The sequence below is a fragment of the Tauraco erythrolophus genome, chromosome 1 (genome assembly GCF_009769465.1).
Source record: "Tauraco erythrolophus isolate bTauEry1 chromosome 1, bTauEry1.pri, whole genome shotgun sequence".
Classification (NCBI taxonomy): Eukaryota; Metazoa; Chordata; class Aves; order Musophagiformes; family Musophagidae; genus Tauraco; species Tauraco erythrolophus.
Window position 1 is genome coordinate 55,319,456 of NC_141465.1, and position 20,172 is coordinate 55,339,627.

The window sequence follows — 20,172 nt, forward strand, 5'->3', positions numbered from 1 at the left end:
CTATAGCGATGCTTGGGGTTTTTACACCCCAAGTGAAGGACTCTGCACTTGGCCTTATTAAAGCTCATGCCATTGGCCTCAGCCCAACTATCCAGTCTGTTCAAATCCCTCTGAAGGGCCTCCCTACCCTCGAGCAGATCGACACAGCCTCCCAGCTTGGTGTCGTCCACAAATTTACTGAGGGTACATTCAATCCCCTCATCCAGGTCATTGATAAAGGTGTTAAACAGAACCAGACCCAGCACTGAGCCCTGGGGAACCCCACTGGTGACCGGCCTCCAGCCGGATTTAGCCCCATTTACCACCACTCTTTGGGCCCGGCCATCCAGCCAGTTTTTAACCCAAAGGAGGGTGTGCCTATCCAGGCCAGCAGTTATCAGTTTCTCAATCAGAACATTATGAGAAACTGTATCAAAGGCTTTACTGAAGTCAAGGAAAACTACATCCACAGCCCTTCCCTCGTCAAACAGGCGGGTCACCCCATCATAGAAGGTGATCAGGTTTGATTGGCAAGACCTGCCTTTCATAAACCCATGTTGACTGGGCCTGATCACCCGGTTAACCTGTATGTGCTCATTAATAGCACTCAAGATAACCTGTTCCATGACTTTGCCCGTCACCGAGGTCAGACTGACAGGCCTGTAGTTCCCCGGATCCTCCTTCCGCCCTTTTTTGTAAATGGGGGTAACATCCGCCAGCCTCCAGTCCAGCGGAACTTCCCCAGTGAGCCAAGACTGCCCAAAGATAATGGACAGGGGTTTGGCAATGACATCCGCCAGCTCTCTCAGGACTCTCGGGTGGATACCATCAGGCCCCATAGACTTGTGGGCATCCAGCCGGAGGAGCAGTTCCTTGACCCGTTCCTCTGGGATCACAGGAGCTTCGATTTGCTTTCCCTCCCTGCTCTCAGACACCGAAGGCCAGCTCACCTGGGAACTACTAACCTTATTATTAAAGACTGAGGCAAAGAAGGCATTAAGGACCTCAGCCTTCTCCTCATCACTAGTGACTAACCTACCTCCTGTGTCCAGTAGGGGCTGGAGATAATCTTTAGCCCTCCTTTTGTTATTAATGTATTTATAGAAGGACTTTTTGTTGTCCTTTACGGAGCAGGCTAGTCTAAATTCCAGTTGGGCTTTTGCCCCCCTGATTATCTCCCTACATGCCCTAACTTCCTCTCTGTATTCCTCCCTGGATGCCTGCCCATTCTTCCAAGACTTATAGACTTCCCTTTTTCTTTTGAGATGTTCCCAAATCTCCTTGGTCATCCAAGCCAGTTTTCTACCCTAGCGGCTCGATTTCCGGCACACAGGGACAGCTCGCTCCTGTGCCTCCCGAATTTCCTTGTTGAGTAGTAACCATCCCTCTTGTGCCCCCTTACCCTTGAGAGCTGTCTCCCACTGGACTTTATTAACCAGACTTCTAAACAGTCCAAAGTCAGCTCTCCCAAAGTCCAGCTTGGCCGTTTTAGTGCTCCCCCTCCTAACTTCCCTTAGAATTGAGAATTCTATTATCTCGTGGTCACTATGCCCCAGGCATCCTCCAACCATCACATCTCCCACGAGACCTTCCCTGTTCACAAACAGCAGGTCTAGGGGAGCACCTTCTCTAGTCAGTTCACTGACCAATTGTGATAGGAAGTTGTCCTCCACACACTCCAGGAATTGCCTAGACTGTTTCCTGACTGCCGTGTTATACTTCCAACAGACATCAGGTAGGTTAAAGTCACCCACAAGGACAAGGGCTAGTGAGCGCGAGACTTCCCCCAGTTGTTTAAAAAAAAATTCATCAGCCTCACCATCCCGATAGGGTGGCCTGTAGCAGATTCCCACTACAATATCCGCCTTCATAGTCTCCCCTTTGATTTTTACCCACAGACACTCCACCAAGTCATCCCCAACATTAAACTCTAGGCAGTTTAGTCCTTCCCTTACGTAAAGGGCAACCCCGCCACCTCTCCTACCTCTTCTATCCCTCCTGAAGAGCTTGTAGCCATCCATGGTAGCGCTCCAATCATACGAGTCATCCCACCATGTTTCTGTGATGGCAACTACGTCATAGTTTCCCTGGATAACAAGGGCTTCCAGTTCCTCTTGTTTATTGCCCATACTGCGTGCATTCGTATAGAAGCACTTAAGTTGGGGTCTTGACCCCATCGCACCCCTAGGGGGGGTAGCATTAATTCCTGAACCGTTATTTATGTGATTTTCTTTTACCTCTGGGCAACTTGTGTGTTGCCCCTTGTTACACATATCACCCACTACTATCACTGAGGCGGCAGGCCGAAGGTACCTGCCTACACTCCCTTCATCAGACACTGGAGGGCCGTCCTTGGCTGTTATTCCTCCAAGTCTGGCAATACCCCCCACCCCCTTCACATCTAGTTTAAAGCCCTGTTGACGATCCCAGCTAGTTCTGCAGCAAGAAGCCTTTTCCCCCATGGAAACAAATCTGCCCCATCCCACTTCATTTTAAGAGTGTAATAATTTTCACATTTGTAGATATATTGGAACTTGGAATTTACAATGGAAAGAAATTTTTTAGAGGAGTAGTCTGTTTTAGTGATTGATTCACATAAAACTGCTTGATATTCACTGGCTTCCCATCTTACAATTTTCATAGCTTGAAATACCTGGATAATTATTGCTTCCCTAAAATGAACAAAGCACGCTGATAAAAACAAGCTAGAGATTAATGTGAAAGAGATGACTTCTCTACTGAACTCTTAAAAAAGTGATTTTGACATTTTCTTTTTAACTTTTTTCTTATTCTTAATACTTTTTTTATTTTTACCAGTACATAATTGTATTGATCTAGTAGATCTTGCTGTGCACTTAATCATTCAGGGTTAGGAGGGTGCTCTCCATTGCATTAATTATTTCTCATAATAAATAGTTCAGAAGGGGTGTATCAGACGTAATATATGTAGAAATATGGTGTTTATTATTAATTCTGTTACTTTTGATGGTAGATTTCATGTTCATTAAAAATAAAGTATTTAACACACAGGAATACTTTCTCAGGTAGAGAAAATTTTGAAGAAATTTGGAGTTCTGAGCTGTTTGCCTGCACAGTCAAAGCAGCTTGGCCAACTAAGAGGCTGAGAAATCATCTTTTGAAATCCTGAGGGCAGTTACTTAAATGGATCTGATTATCAATGTAATGAAGCATTTCATTTCGGATGTGATATTTTTAGATTGCTGTGGCAAAATAAATTTTGGAGTTGTGACGTTCATAACCGTAATCCCATGTCCACAATGGGGCTTGTGTTGAAAGAGCAGGTTCTGCAAAAGTTTGCACAGCCATTCTGTGGTTTTACACATATGGTCTGCTTTAGGCAAATGCAAGGCATGCCAGGAATAAGACTGTAGTTCAAAGAGATGAACTCCTCTATGATTTAAACATGGCCCAAAAAGGAGGATTGATTTTCCTCTTCAATCTTCCTGTTCACTCGCAGCTGCTATGTGGTGGTTCTCCAGTTTATGAGCCTAATAGGAGAATAGTTTCTATTAGGGTACGCAGTTGATTCGCAGAAGGGCACACAAACACAACACCCATCAGTAGGAGACAGATGGAAACATATGCCAGTTAACGGGAGATTAAAGAAAGAGAAGGAAGAAACAGCCTTTCATTAGCAGCAAACCATTAGTTTGGCTCAGCTATTTTTGAAACTACCTCCTAGGAACAGGTTAGAAGCCTGATTAGGAGAAAATTGTCTAATTTGGTCATTTTTACTTTTATCTTAAACATGTACATGGATTTTAATCTAACGGCATATGATGGAAATACATTAAATTGAAGCATATCCTTACATAGATGTAACAGATGCTAGTTTAATTTTATAACAATTATTGTTAATACTATTGCTATATTAAAGTTCATATTTTAGTGGAAACGATGAGTTCAAAAGAAAACGTTGAAGTAATTCCATTTTAGCAAATGTTTCTGAAAACAACCTGGACTCAAACCTTCATACCATTGTGTTTCAAAATCTGAAGCTTCATAGGTTTGTATCTCTTTATGATCTTAATTTATTTCCTTTTTCAAAATAGTATGTTTCTCTTAGATTCTAATGGTTCTTCCTAGTACTGATTGTCTTAAGTTTATTCCTCTCTGGTGCTTCCATTTCCTTTAACCCTCTTATGAGGTGCAACTCTCTCCAAGATAATTAGATTTTTTAAAGATTTTAGGAGTTGTTCTTGGTTTTGGTTTGTACTGGAGTAAAACCAGCTTTTAATTTCCTACTTTCATTCTCTTGTGAAGCCAGTGCTATTAAGTTATTCTTCCAAGCAATGTTGTAAAAAATGGTTTATTTTTTCTTTTAAAAGTTACAAAAGCCAATTTTCAACAGAAGGTCTTTAAGATTCAGTTCAGATGTTTACATAAATTCAATAAATTAGGAGTTAATATTTTTTCCAACTCACCTTTGTACTTTATTGTTCACCTTCCTTTATGAAAATCTATATTGAGAACAGAGAATTTCCACTTTTAATATAAGTATTTGTTTCCTGTAGTTTAAATATGTAGAAAATGATAAATAAAATTTTGTTGGTATTTAGTTTGGTTTACTTAAAGATGCTAGTTTGTGGCTTTGCACTTGAAGTTTTATGCATTAATCTTAAATATTCTCTAAAAGATAACTTTCAACTGTTTGATGTTTGAAAGAAAACTACCTTTCTTCCTGATCATGAAAAGTTAAAATGTAATGCATCTCACCAAGTCACTCCAGGTTGGTGACACTGTGTTGTGTACAGTTCAATAAGAAGCTTGTACTGAATAGAAAAGAAAAGACCTTTTCCATGACTTTTTTTCACTCCCAATGAAAACCTGTTTAAAGGTGAATGCCTCTTCTCGCCCTTTCTTTCTTTACTGAAGAAATGAGGAAATGACTTTATGTCTGAAGTGTATGTGGGATGTTATTAACACTTCTGTCAAAGATTACACAATAAATAAGATGATGTTTAGATCAGATTAAGGTACATTTCAGTATGCAGGCAGGTCTTCCTGTGCAGCAAAATAGCAGTGGTCAAGGAGACATTATCGAAAAAGAAAAAACTACATGTTGAAAAAATTGGATTGCTCCATGAGAATCAGCTGCCTTCTGCAGCACCTGCTGAGTTGTTTATAGGCAAGCTGTGGTGTCCAGTTACACAAAACAGGCACAGTACCTGCCATTGTCATCCTGCTGAGCTGCACTGGTGACTTTGTAGACGTTCCCTGTGGCAAAGAGGTTGTTGGCATTTATTCAGGGAATACTTTTGATACCTACTTCCAGTTTCAGTTGAAGACTTAGAATTTGGATTCATCAAAACAGCTTCTCCTTTGGATGTACCTGGTTCATATCTCTGATGTGCTTGCTCGTGAGATGGGGCCAACCTCTTCTCCAAGGTGCAGAGTGATCATGCAGTAGGCAACAGGCATAAGCTGGAACACAAGAAACTTCTGCTAGATGCTCAGAAAACCATTTTCACCATAAGGGGTGGTGAAATATGGGAACAGGTTGTCCAGCAGGTATGTGGAATCTCCATCCTTGAAGATACTCGAAGCTCACCTGGTCAAGGCCCTGGGCAGCCTCTTCTGTCTAGACATGCAATGAGTAAGGGTGCTTCTAGATTGTCTCCAGTGATCTCTTCCAGTGGAAATTATCCTACGGTTCTGAGCTCTTTGTGTTGTGTATTGCACATCAAGAAAGTCAATGGTTTTAGTAAAGGTACTTCTGTGTGGAGGGGAAGGGAGCACAGATTAACTGTTTCATTGCACAGAATGAAACTTTTAGGCCACTTTTAGAGGTACATGGCATAAAAACACAGCATGTTTTGCAGTATGAGTCTCAGTAGAGAGCATCTTGAATATTTGCCTTGTGTCCTCCATAAAAGAACAATACTCTTCTATGACTAGTCCATGCTGCAGTTGATTGAGTTTGATTTCTGCTGCCAGGATAATTGGACACTGTTTCAGAAATGCCTGGGAATTTCTTGAGGCCTGTAACACAAGTTGCCATACAAAGTTCCCAGTGTACTGTCCTCTAAACACACAACCCTCTGTGAAAAGAGTGCTCCAGCCATCCGGAATGATCAGAGTAACCCTGCATGTAAATGTGACCTTCTCCCTGCCTCACAGAGCTGCTGTGTCTGGGTCCAACTGTCACTCACGGAAGCACTTTTTTTTCACTTGATCGAGTCTTGAAAACAAGCAAGAAATTTGAAATTTCTCCTCCTTCTTCCCCATTCAAACTGTTTTACTACTTCTGGCCCACCTTAAGATAACGTCCTGTGAACGGATTTGTGAGAGAGTAGCTTCAGATGTGGACTGAAATGTGAAATGGCATTTATGCAAGAGCTGGAAATGCAGAGTGATTTAACTATATGCAGATATAATATATATATTATATATATATAATATATATAAATATATTTATTTTTTTAAATTATTCTAATGATTTTTGTTTTTATCTTCTAAGTCTTCCAGTAAACAATTTGATTCTTGTACTGATCTGTGATGTACTCCTAGTAGCGAGTTAATAAAAATCTGAATTAAAAACCATATGTGCATATAATTTCCAAACAGTTCTTATTATGAATCATTGAATCATAAAGAATAGTGGCTGCTAGTTAGTATTCTGGATACTCTGATGCTTAATTCATTTGATTATAAGTTTCCAGCTTGCTTGTTCATTTGTTACAGCATTTAAAAACATCTTGGCTTATTCCTCATTTTCCTTAATGGAACTAAGTCGTGGGGCTGTAAGTTGCATGACTTTCTTAACCAGCATATTTAATATGATTCTGTTATCCCTGGCTAGTCAAATTGGCATATGTCCTTAAAATAAAATGAAGTGTAATTCACTATTGCTACTGAGACTTTTCCCAACTGTTTCTGGAAGGAATGTAAGACCAAAGATTAGGAGAGAAACATCAATCAAGTTACTTCATTATTGTTTTTTATTAATTCTTCAGAGAGTTAACACAGTGGGAGGTCAAAATTGCAAATACTGTAGCTGCTTAAAATGCATTTATTCAGTAATGTTTAAGTAACTTTGGTGGTAAATGGGTCACCCAGAAATACATTTTCCTCTTGTTCCTAGATACTTTGTATATCAAAGTGTAGGAAAAAAGAAAACACAAGTTCCTTAAAAAATAGCCTAGCATCTGTGTTATGACATGTTAGTGAAGTTGATGGTGTTTCCTCTCTCTTTTTGTGAATTTCCACAACCTCCCATAAATGATAAACGGCATCTTTTCAGCATCTCAGTGTTTTGTAAGGGATCTGGATGGAGTCTGTTTTGTATTCTGAATTATATTATGGTTCTTGAAAATTCCTGAGTCGCTTTTACACTAGTAACACAGTTGGTCAATAGCAGAATTATTCTGAAAACCTGAAAAAAATGAATAAGCAAGGAAAAAGTGATAAAAGTTGTTCAACAACAACAAAAAACATGATTGCAGTGTTAGTATCTTTCAGACTCATAATGTATTTCTTAGATACTACTTAGTTTTGAATTGTGACCACAAAGTATGAGCTAGTTTTTCACAAAGAGCAAATTAAAAATTCTTTTGGAAGTGAACAATCAACAAGTTACCTGTAGAAATGAAACCTCTGAACCACCTTCTGGTTTGCAGAGATGAGCAATGTTGTTCTGGAATCAATGTGAACTGACTGTGCTTGGCAGATTTCTTCCTGCAGCCAGTTTTGAGGCTCACTTTGATGCCCATTGAAATCAACGAGGATTTTTTTAGTGATATGATGGAATTTGAATTAGGCCTTAAATGCTTATAAAAGACTGCATTGTGCATGTATATGTAAATTAAGGTATAAGGTTACTAAATGTTTCCAGAGTGCAAATTTTGCAACTAACACATCACACTTTTGACCAGTTGGCTTGATCATGAGGGAGAAAAATCAATGATAAATAAAGAAGTTACAGAAGTAGAATATGCAATCCACAAGAATCCTCAAACATACTATGTCACATTCTAAAACCAAATGTTTCTGTGTCATTTGAGGACAGAAGGTACAATAATCTTCCACTATCCATTCTCACCAAGGACAGAAAGAGACTGTTCCTGTTCAGATGTTGGAGGAGGAACATAGGGATAACCTCTCAGAGGTCTTACCAGCCCTTTTTGAATGTGTGATTTGAAACCTCAAAGTTCCACTATTTTCCCTTTTTATTTTATTCAGCAGGAGAGAAGAATAAAATTAATTATTAATCTTTAAAAAATTAAAAATTAAAAATTTAAATAACCACTTTTGTCCCCAGAATGCCTTTTGCTTTTTTCTTCTTTTTTCTTTTTTTTTTTCTTTTTTTTCTTTTTTTTTTCTTTTTTTTTTTAATGTCAGAGTACATACATGCAGTGGTTTTGAATTGGGGTTTTATGCATGATGAGAGAGTCATTCTGTCAGTAGTTCCTCTAAAAACAATAGTTTTAACTTAGTCCTGTGTAAGACTCAATAGGACTGAAGTTTTTTCAAGTATATTTTGGCCATTGAAAGACAACCATTTTGGCTTCAGTTTGAACAGACCACGAGGTAAAATGTAACAATGATAACAGAAAAAAAAAGTGAAAACTGAAGTTTAATATTTTCTCATTAATTCCATAGTAGCTGTTTCCCATGAAGTATATGGGGAATACAACATAAAAATAATAATATATTAAAAAAAAAAAAGGGAAGTAAAGGAAGGAATTAACAAATACTCGGTTCCTTTTCTCCCCACTCTTTTTATCAGAGGGAATGAAATACCTGATACTCTTACCAGTAAAACTCTGGTTCAAAGACAAAGTACTGAAATGTTTGGTTTAGTCCCCATGTTTGCAAATGTATTCACTGAGATTAAGGATCTAAACTGACCAGACCAGAGTGGAAGATTTTTCTAATATAGTATGAAAGAAACTGAGACCATATTTACCCATTTTAAAGACAATGAAAATTTTCTTTTCATTCTTTCTTTATAGAACAATAGATGGTAGTGTTTAATGTGCAGACAAGTTCTATGTGTATAAATTACACCATTTTTTGTCTCATTCTGTTTTAGTAGTAGTAGTGTCTACTACCACTACATTTATACAGTGGTGTCATATGTGGTCAAGGATATTTGTTCAATAAGCACTCCCTATGCATATATATTATCTACGTAAGTTTTTCAAAATCTGAATTTGAAAACTGATTTTAATCTTTTATCCTTCCAGCTGTCTTGGTTATCACTATAGCAATAACATTTATGCTTATCCCCGTTAGTTACATAAATATTCTATCCAGACGTTTATAATATATAGGTTGGAAAGGGTCTGCTGTATATACCAAGGGTCTAACTAACACTCTTTCTTTATATTCTTAAATTTTGTGTAGGAAGATGAGGTAATGAGGTGCTGCAGTGATTTTATTATTTCTTCCTTTGGTTAAGTGATTTATTTTTCTTTTTCTAGATTAATAGAGTGAAATATAAATTAGTATGCTTTACTACTTCACTTTTTTAAGCATCTAGTTCATTCCAAAGTGAAAACTGTCCTATATTAGTATGACCTTTTGAGAAATCTCATAGCAGTAGTATTGATCAGTGACACAAGTTTTAGAAATAATGCAGAGAAGCAGCCAGAATCTCAGCTGAAGTCTGTATAAATCTCATCTGTCTCTCTCAGTTGGAGTGATGCTGATTTTGCAATACTTATGCAAAATGGGGAAGAACTTGGCTCCTTTCATATCTCTAAATTTAGTATGTGAGTGGGACAGGACAGTGAACAGTTTATAACATCTCTATGCAGCAAAGTTAATAAATCCATTTTGTATGTGGACCTCTGCAAACCTTTCATCATCATCCATTAAAAATGTTGCTCTACTGTTGACAATAAGTGTCAGTAGCAAGAAAGAGTGGAGGAAGACCTAGTACACTTATTTCCTGCAACATTAAAGCCACTGTAATTATGGGTCATTTGCCTGGCTTCTTTGGTTATTAAAAGTTTTAATTGCTTCTAGTTCCAGGGAATTAGTTAAGCTTTTCATTATGCATATTGCTTTCCATAGTCATCGGCTCCTCTCGTACAGTAAGCTTAGTGACATCATGGAAGTCAAGTAGGTCTTTCAAGGCAGAGCAGTGAAGTACATTTCTTTGTATGGACTGGATTAGAAAAGGTTTCTGAAAGGCCTTGATAATGCTGTTTTGTGCAACATTTAAGCTTACTCTTCAAAAGGCGAAGCCTGTCAGGGTTTCATTTACTGTCCTCACAGTGCTTAGAGTCACAAACTAAAGTATTGTTAAGAACAAAGCCTGTAGGCAGAACCATGCTTCTGTTCTAAGAGCGATTGTTCCAAGCTTTGCAGGATAAGCTGGTTACATATTTGTTGTTAGTAACAGTGATAATGATCAACATTTGAAAATATCACATTGTTCTAACTGGAATTTAATGATTGTGTAAAGGAAATGAGCACAAAACAGATTGGTGTGATTCCATTGGCTCAGTAAAAATCATTAAGTTTTACTTTATTATATGCAAGGTAGAAAGCACCTCTTGCTTTCTCTTGACAGACTCCAAGTGCTTGCTGACATGTTGACAGGCAAGAATCAATATTTTTAAAAGAAAAAAAAGAAGAAAGAAAAGGCGCATTCCCTCTTCCTCTTTCATAGTCTCTGATACAAATGGATATATACAGTGCAGACATTTAATACATCTTGCAAAAATGTTTTCTTTAAGGACAGTAAAGTTTTTGCAGGTTACACAACTTGTTGTCTTAGAGCACAGCTAGAACAGACAAATGTTGTGCATCCTTAATCTTCCCTGGTGAAACAGTTGTGTGCTAGAGAGCTTAAAAGATGCAGTATGTTGTTGCATGTTCTCCTAGTCTGTCACATCTGGATTCAGTCAAAAGTTAAACTAAGTTTAGCAACTCATTACTCTTACCCATTTGGTATTAGTTGCCACAGTCTATTGTGTTGTGAAGAAAAGGGTAAGAAAATCCATCCTGGCTATGTAAGAGGGCATTTGGTAGATCAGTAATGACTGTAGAGAAAGGCCTAATGTGTGAGAGAAATCTGTGATAAGGCAGAGTTGCACTGTCCGAAGGGTGTACTAACCATCCCAACATACATGTTGAATTACTGAAATTACGTGTGGCAGTAATTTTGATATTAGTAGTAATAGCAGTGCTAATAACATTTGCTATTTTGCAGGTTGTAAATTTGGTCTTGAAGAGTTAAATTACCTGCTTATAAAGGTATTTAAGCACTTGCTTAACTTTACTTTAAGCTGGTGCTTAAATCTATCCCTATAAAACAAATCACTTAGGAACATCTGGATAACCAGTTGCTGAGATTTAAGTATGCATGTTGATGGGGTTTTTTTGAATTGAAATGAATTTAAGGTTAATTACTATGCAAATGTTCAGATTAAGAGGTTTGCCTTAGTTCTAATTAGGGGTATCTAGCCAGGAATTGAATTTAGCTTTCCCACTAAGTTTATTTGGCATCATTCTCTCTTTTAAAACAAAAGATTAAAGGTTCATAGTAACATTATTATTTAATTTTTTCCCCTCACCTCCTTGTTTCTCAGTGTCTTGTGTTTGAAGATGCACCACTTGGAGTCAAAGGAGCCCTGGCAGCAGGAATGCAAGTGGTTATGATTCCAGATGAAAAATTAAATCCAGATCTTAAAAAGGAGGCAACACTACTGCTGAACTCCATGGAGGATTTCAAACCAGAACTGTTTGGTTTACCAGCATATGATTAATGATTAATGCCTAATGTCTATGAATATGCACTTAACTGGAGATTGGGAAAGTGACATATAAATTTTATTATGATTTTATGGTTGTTTTACATCTTTTCCTCTTTTCTTCAAAACTAGAGCACAAAAACCCAATTAACACCAAGTCTTCCACGCAGTACCTTTGAAAGTTGACTGGAATGTTTATCATTTGTCCTCATGATGAATGTTAAATTAAAGCAATGTTTCATCTTGTGAAGTGAATCCAGCCTTGTTCTCTGCTGTGGTGGGTTGACTCTGGCTGGATGCCAGATGTCCACCAAGCTGCTCTATCACTCTGCCTCCTCAACTGGACAGGGGAGAGAAAATATAATGAATGAAAGGCTCGTGGGTCAAGGTAAGGACAGGGAGAGATCACTCACCAGTTACCATCACGGGCAAAACAGACTCAACTTGGGGAAATTGATTTAATTTATTACCAATCTAATTGGAGTAGAATAATAAGAAAAAAACCCCAAATATTAAACCACCTTCCCCCCATGCCTCTCTTCTTCCTGGACTAAACTTTACTCCCAAGTTCTCTACCTCCTCCCCATCCAAGTGATGAAGGGGGAATGGGGAATGGGAGTTGCAGTCAGTTCATCACACATTGTTTCTGCTGGGTCGCCGCCCCCCCCCTTCCCCCCCTGAGTTATTTACAGGGGTTTTGCTGTACTTTCTGTGTTTTCTTAGTTTTCTTCTTGAGGGTTGAATGAGATGACTGCTGGAGGTCCCTTACAACCTCCATTATTCTATAATTTTGTCTTTATCTTTTTTGGCATGGTGAACACTTGCTAGGAGCTATACGAGGTTATGCGATCCTACAGTTTAGCGAAATGCTTTGCATCTGCCTTCCTTTCCTTATACTCTTCTTATTTTCCATGTTGCGTTGTAGCCTTCCGTTTTATTCTTGTGGAGTGAATCCGTCCTGTCTCCCTGCTTCAGTTCTGATAAGTGAAGGCCATAGCTCCTTCATATCCAAATAGCTTTCTCTAGGCCATTCTTACTTTCCATTCTTACCTCTTTCTTGAGCCCTTTTTTTGCCAAGTTCCCTACGGAGAGTTTTGCTATCTTTCTTTAAAAATACAGAAATTGTAGGTTTGGTTTATTTGAATACTTAAAATTTTTAAATACTTAAAATTTATTTTCTTGGCTACCATAATTTCCACAAAATGTTTATGTTGTTGTCTGTCCCTCTTACTTTTGTCTGTTTCTAGCATCTCTTCAGGACAAGGGTAAGGGTCTCTTTAGAAAATGCTAGACATGTAGACAGGTTTTGGTGGAATCCACAAGTACCTGTACGACTTGGTGGAAACAATGTCTTTGGCTTTGTCTAAAGAAAACTATGCAGAGTTTATGACTGTTTTATAAAATTAATTACTGTATTCAGCATTTAAAAAACTAAATTTCTAATTGAGTGTCCGTAAGTTACTCCAAAATCTTGGTAAAATATCAAACTCCATAAAGACAAGAAGTGTGAAATATGTCAAATAAGATAATATCCATGTATTATGAGACTACTTCTCTGACTTCATGATTTTTTTTTTTAATATCGTCTGTTTATCTATGATCTTCCTCACAAAATTGTTTCTAGGCATTTCTAATGTTTAACTGTTTAGGTCTTTTAGTCAGGAACAAAAATTAATGAATCATAGATACTTCAGTCTTCAGGGTGAGTTTCCTTACATTTCTTTGTTTCTGGATTTAAACAAAACCAGAATTTTACATCTTCTACGTAGACTGCTATTATTTGCTGTTACTGTAGTCAAAAAATTTAAGAAATTTTATTCCATATGGTCAGTAAATATGACCTAGATGGTAGCAGATGATTTTTAGTACATGTAGTATAATGGTTTGCAGTTAAATGCTTTTCATCTAAGATCTGGAAGCATTTTTTTGAACACAGGGTAAATATTGTTTCAGTGTAGGTATTTTGCATATTATGTTATTTCTTTAGGCCCATGGATATTGCAGTGAATAGTGTTCGCACAATGACAACAACCCATCCCACCCAGTATGAATTCCATTTCTGGTCCCTACAGACAAGGTAACAGAAATACTGCTGTATAATTCCTCCTTTGACTTGTGTTACATAAGACAAAGTGTTACTGTATAGCAATAATTCTGAGCTTTCAAGTGTAAAGCAGGTGCCTGTTGGGATCGCCTTCATTCATGATTACTGAATTCCAACAGGGAAGTTACTAGGTAGACCAAGCTTTAATAAGCTGTAATTAGTTACTTTTTCAAAGTTTTGCATATATTTAACTGGAGAGTTTTACAAAAAAAATAAAAATTAAGTATGTCTCGTTTACAGTTTGCTTTGATGGAACTGTCATCAAAGTCTTGAATTTTCTTATTAAAGATGTAGAGACATTCATAAATATATCACTGACAAAATCAGAATTACTTCATCATGACCACCATGATGAGATCAGCATACCCTGCAATTCTAATAGCCTAATCTTTTGCTGAGAATTAATAGTCAGAAAACTATCACTTTTTAACTCAACAGTAAATCCTGTCCCATACGATTATTCTTTCATGCATTTAGTATAACACCTGAGAGTTGTCAGTGAGATTATTGCCCCAAACTGAAATCTGTGAACCTGAGCCATATGGTATAACCTTCCCCTCTTTTAGTAAAGTTCCCTTCCCTACACTTTACTGCTTGCTGTTGACCAACTTCCTGGTCCTGTGCTGAACCATTTGAGTATTATTAAAGTAAGTACCAGTGGTGTGTTAGCTTTTCTTTTGACTGAATGAGAAATCAAAAGAGTACACAAATTAAATTCTTTATCTTTAGTAATCTTAAAAATCCTGTCATCTCCATCATATGAGATGTGGATATTCATGTCAGCAGTAGGTGACTGTAGCCTGCCTGATTAACCATATACCAAATACCAACATATGTTTGTATGTGTTTCTTTACCCACTTTTTGGTTGGATTTGTAGCTCTGTAGCTTGATCATCTCAACAACATCTGTTCAGAAAATAAAAGAAAAAAAAGTATTAAAAACTTGGAACCCTTCCCTTCCTTCCATCTGCTGCTTTCCAGATGAAGTCTTGTTCTGACTGAACTAAAAAAATCCACACCAGATCCTGACTACAGATCATGAGGACATGTGAGCAATCAGGACATTTGAATGTTTCATCTGTGTTTGTATGAAGAAGTCTGTTAAAAACTACTCCAAAAATTCTATCCTTTAAATCAGCAAGCCAACTTCAATCCCAAAAAATACTTAAGTGCATGCTTAATTCATTTTTATTAAGCATAGAAAGTAAGCACCAGATTAATTTTAAGGATATGTTCAGTTTTATTTGGCTTAATATAGAACATGTGCTTCAGGCATATCCTGAGAAGAATTCCAGCCCCCACAAAATAAAGGCAAAACTTCATGACCAAGTTTTTACCAATGGAAAATAGGATACGTGCAGCAAGATGGAGCCAAATCCAGCCATGAAATTCATATTAAAAAAAAAAAAAGGGCAAGTTAGTGATGTATGAAGTTTTGTACTTGAACTTAAACTCCTTTCTGTCTCAGAAGTTAATTAGGTTTTACATTTTACTGGAACTCCAATGGGATTAATCTTGGTAGAATATCCAGGTTGCAAAGATATCCATAAACAGGAGTTTCACCTAATATATTCAGGTGAAAATTCATTGAATTGGTACAGGATTACTTTCAAAAAGACGACTGACTTCTTTGAAACTTGGCATTTGTTTTCTACAAATAAAGATCAGAAAAAAATGAGATGTTCATTTGAATTGGATGTCTTTCTAAAGAATGCTATAGTTAAACCATAGAAACCTCTGCCCAGAATCAAGCTCATGTTGCATATATTCCAAAAAATATCTTCAGCAGAAGCTAAACTAGATGAATCAGAAAAAGTTGCAAGAAACTTCATGGTAAGAAAAAATAAAATGATTTTCCACTGCTTTAAGATTCATCCGTATATTTAACAGTTAGAGAATGAAGCTTGAAATTTTCTGCTTTATTACTAGGTCCATACAGAAATCCACTTTTTGTTTTTTAAATCTTGATAAAAAGAATTGCCAGCTTATGGAGGGAAAATCTTTGCATTAACAGAAGCAAAACCCAGGTCAAGAACATATTCAGAGACATTGTGTTATAAGGCACTGAGGTTTGTAAAGAAAAGAGTCAACTTCCTGAAGCATGTTTCTTAAAAATAAAGTCCAGAGAAAATGAAGCAGTTGAAATCCAGAATCAAAGATGATGTGTAAACTGCCTTTGATGAGCATCAGAGCACAAATCAATGTAGAGAATAATCTGTAGGTGAAGCTGAAGGGCAGGCTTGGCTGCAGTGATCATGAAATGGTGGAGTTCAAGATCCTTAGGGTGGCAAGGAGGGCACTCAGCAAGCTCCCTACCCTGGGTTTCAGGAGATATCATGGTTACTATACATGGTTTCAGGAGATATCATGGAACTGTATTGTGATGGTGTAAATTACTCCTCCTTTCACAAAGAGTAATAACACTATATGTAGCCGGCAACACCTCCTCATTTAGAGAACTTTGAAAGTTGGAGAACAGAGGTTTAATTAAGTTCCTGTAGATTTGACAAAGCAGTTTCCAATGTGTCATCTGGATGTCTTGCTTTTAATTTAATTGACTACTGCTACCTGCATACCTGGAGTGTGGGCAATGTGTCTAATAGTAGCAGTGTCCAATCCAAATCACTGTATGACTGCAGGTAAAACTGCTAACTTACACTCAAATGTGATAAAATCAAAAAATTCGGAACTTCAGACTGGAGGCTTATTGTCCAGATCACCCTCTTACTTTCTCTGAAAAGGAAGAGTTTAGTAGGAGATCATGTAGATCTGTAGCTGATAGAAAAATATATTTGCCACGGGCTCCTTATACAAAGATGCAGCTTTTCTGGGGAAGAATGTAAATATGATAGTTCCACAAAATAGTTTTATTCCTAGTGACTTCTTCCAAACGCAGGGTAGAAACGTGCAGGGACAAGAGGGAAGACACACACAGATCAACCATTCTGAGCCTCTTTTGATACTCCCAGAGGAGATTCCCAAGACCAAGAAAAGGAGAGGAGTTCTAGCTGCTAACCAAAGTATTGTTTTGGCATAACAAATTCAGATAGACAGATTTTGTCTCTGTTCTCACAGTTTTCTCTATTGCGTATGAACTTTAGAGGTAAACATAAATATGTGAAATTCAGTTAGGCTTCAGTTGCAGAAAATTCTCTGCATACGTTGCCAGAAACGCAAACAAGCATCTCTGTGACATACCAGTACAACCACTGTTCTTGGTGGTTGCTGCAGCTGCAGTTTCTCATGCTCGTTAGTCAGCTGAGACACTCAGCACCTCAAGCACTGTGCTGTGGTAGGTAAGCTCAAGAAAGAGAAGTGCTACACTTGGAGGAGGGGGAGGTGGGAAAAGTAAAGGAATGTTTTCCCTTTTCAGAAATTGCTGAAGATCATTCAATAGTGTCATGCCTTGTGAAATGTCTTTTTGCTGTAGCAGAAAATAATTTCAGCAAACAGTAGTTTTACAACATACGAATATTTCACACATTTGACCTGCTGCAGAATATCCACAGAGACATGGGTGTCACAATCCAGTTGCAAGTGGGGAGAGCACAGTTTTCACTGCAGTATCAAAAAACAGGGAGGAATGAGGTGCACAAGATGAGGGAAACCAAGTGTTAATCTTTGCTAAAATACCATCCTGATTGAAAAATGGTGAAGACTGTGCAAACTGTATTGAATCATTTTATTACTGTGTCTTCATTGCTTGGATATGATCCAGAAGTGTTATATTTTACCTGAAAAATTGGAAAGCTGATTAAGTCAAAATGGATTTCCTGGTGGCCTATGACCTCAGCCTTGTAAACTTATCGATTATGGCCCTCAACATTGTTCTTATTGATGGCTGCATCTGAAATGTTGTAAAACGCAGGGCATTCACTTTCTTCAGATCAAACACATTAGGAGAGGGACTTCATGTTTTTCAGTGCAATATAAAGCAGGAAAACATGGCGGATTTTTTTCCCCTCTCTAAAGCAAATCTTACTGTCAGGAAATTTATTAATCATGTAATTTCATCCTATCATGTTTCTTAAGCCTATGTTATATAACTCTGGTTAGTAATGATTTTGTCAAAGTTACAGAGCACATAATGTAACTAAATTTATGGCTGGAAATGAATTTATTTGTCTGCAGTGCACTAAATGCATTCCATGCCTATCTTACAAAATTATTTTTAATTTTTTGTAGGTATGGTTGAAGGAAGGTGGTTTGTGAAATTGTATATGGAGTCCTTTCAGCTCTGATTTTCTAGTGAAGACTCAACTGTATTAGGAACAGCTTGTAAACCTCTTCTTATACGAAGGCCTTTCTGACATCTGAATGAAAGGAGCTGGTGCACAGCTGTCATCTCTGCACTTCTTAAAATCATTGCTGTATCTAGTATGAAATTAATATCCTCATAAATTCAGCAGAGAGTGCTTTATCTTTAGTGAAGTTCACACCTGTGTGAAATTTTGCTGAATGGAAGTAAACAGCCAAATCTAGCTCTAGGAAGGAAGGAAGGAAGGAAGCAAGGAAGGAAGGAAGGAAGGAAGCAAGGAAGGAAGGAAGGGAGAAAGGGAGGAAGGGAGAAAGGAAGTAACAGAATGCCACCCTTCCCACAAGTTGACTCCGAGCCTTCTCAGTCAAATGAATCATCAGTTTGAATGTGGAAGCCAGTGTGGTTATGAGATCTGTTTGGCTCTTGTCCTTTCAAGCTGAGACTCCATGGGCTTTAAAAATACAGGATATTTCTCAATGGCATTTACTTAGATTACCAATATTCCTGAGGAAATGGAAGTAAACCCTTATCACCATAAATTCTTCTTTAAAGAGAGAGACTGCTTAAAGGATTAAACACTTACTACGAACACCTCACAGGGATGTTTCCCTTCCCTTTTCCAGTGATACTGAACCAGATGTAGACAACGTAGTCTGATGTTTAGCAAATTACAGCACCTAACATGAAGCAGCCTTCTTTTCAGAGCGAGCTAACTGCACAGATATTTGCCTCGCTTGTGGCCTAAGATTTACAGCTACCTCTACCTCTATGCGTCTGTGGTAGTATCAGTACCCAGTCTAGCTATTCTGTAGGTAATCTGGGCATGTATTATATCAGCTTCTAATTGCTATAATGACCACACCAAAGACTGCACATTTAAGAGAGTATATCTATGAGTGATTACATACTGAATGTCTGAGATACCCTCTCACAAAGGTAACCAGGGCCATCCACTGGGAACTATCGTAGTTATTTGTTCTAATCTGCTATGATTTTTGGACAACTCCCTGCATTCTTAGTTCAATAATTTACAAACCTTTCTGCTTACACCCTTCCTTCTATTAAGCCATTTGAAGTTACTACCACAGTATTGGCCTTGTTGGCTGTTATTAAGATTTTTTTTTCATGAGAGTATTAGGGGTTTCGTTTTGTTTTGTTCTGTTGGTTGATTCTTGGGTTTTGGTGTTGTTTTTTTTTTTAATAAGAGCTAAATAACTGAAGAACAAAGCAGTCACTTCAGGAGGGTTGGGTTCTACTGGAAGACTTCCCAACACTGCTTTGCACTGAATTTGCTCTATAGCTAAATGTCCAATCCACTTCGTGCCATGACGCTAGGCAAACTTCATAAACATTTAATTAATGTAAATTAATGTGTACTGTAGAATTGTTCATACAATTCTATAGAAAATTTAAAAACAATACTGCAGACTATGATGGTTTATGACAAATCATGATACCATCTTCTTACTGGTTCAGTGGTAGTGATAAGACTAAAAGGGTGCCACACATGTTTCTTGTTTGACTGTAATGGCTAGAATGAAAGAAAAATATCTCTCATGAGAAGTACAAGTAATTGCAAGTCATAAAATCCTCGGTTAAATGGGCTATACATCACACAAGTATATGCAGGCAATTTCCTTTTAGCCCATCTCTCTCTCTCTCTCCTGTTACCTTCTTCTTCCCCTCCCCCTGCCACATGTAAACATTTGGATTTACCATGTGCTAAAAGTTAAATGCAAGGATTAAAATATATTTTAAATTCCTAATAGTAGATCAATAACATGATTGAATACTATGACTCCTATGAATTCATCTTTGAAGGTAAGAAGTCATAAACATGTATGTGACTGTAATACTCATGATTAAAAGCCACCTTCCCTTCTGGGTTCCCTCGGTGCAGTGCTGAGGTGTCACACTTGATATAGTATTTTTCAGTTCTGTTAGGTTTATGTCAAAAGTATTAAGACACATGCTCTCTTTGAATGTGTGGATGTTCGTCTGGATAAATGTGGAAGGATACCTGAGACATGTGAACAATCCAGCCTTTCCTGGGAGCACGTGCCTGGATGCAGAAAGGGAATTCGACACCATGATGACGTTGCTTC

The 20,172-nt window shown here is 37.7% G+C and overlaps 1 protein-coding gene across 1 annotated transcript in view; it reads left to right on the top strand.

Moving 5' to 3' along the window:
* PUDP (pseudouridine 5'-phosphatase) overlaps positions 1-11,720 on the top strand; it is a 76,594-nt gene extending 64,874 nt beyond the window's left edge. The window contains exon 4 of the mRNA XM_086615640.1: positions 11,544-11,720. Coding sequence (XP_086471766.1) covers positions 11,544-11,720 — 177 coding nt within the window. The remainder of the gene's footprint in view (positions 1-11,543) is intronic.
* The last annotated feature ends 8,452 nt before the right edge of the window (positions 11,721-20,172 follow it).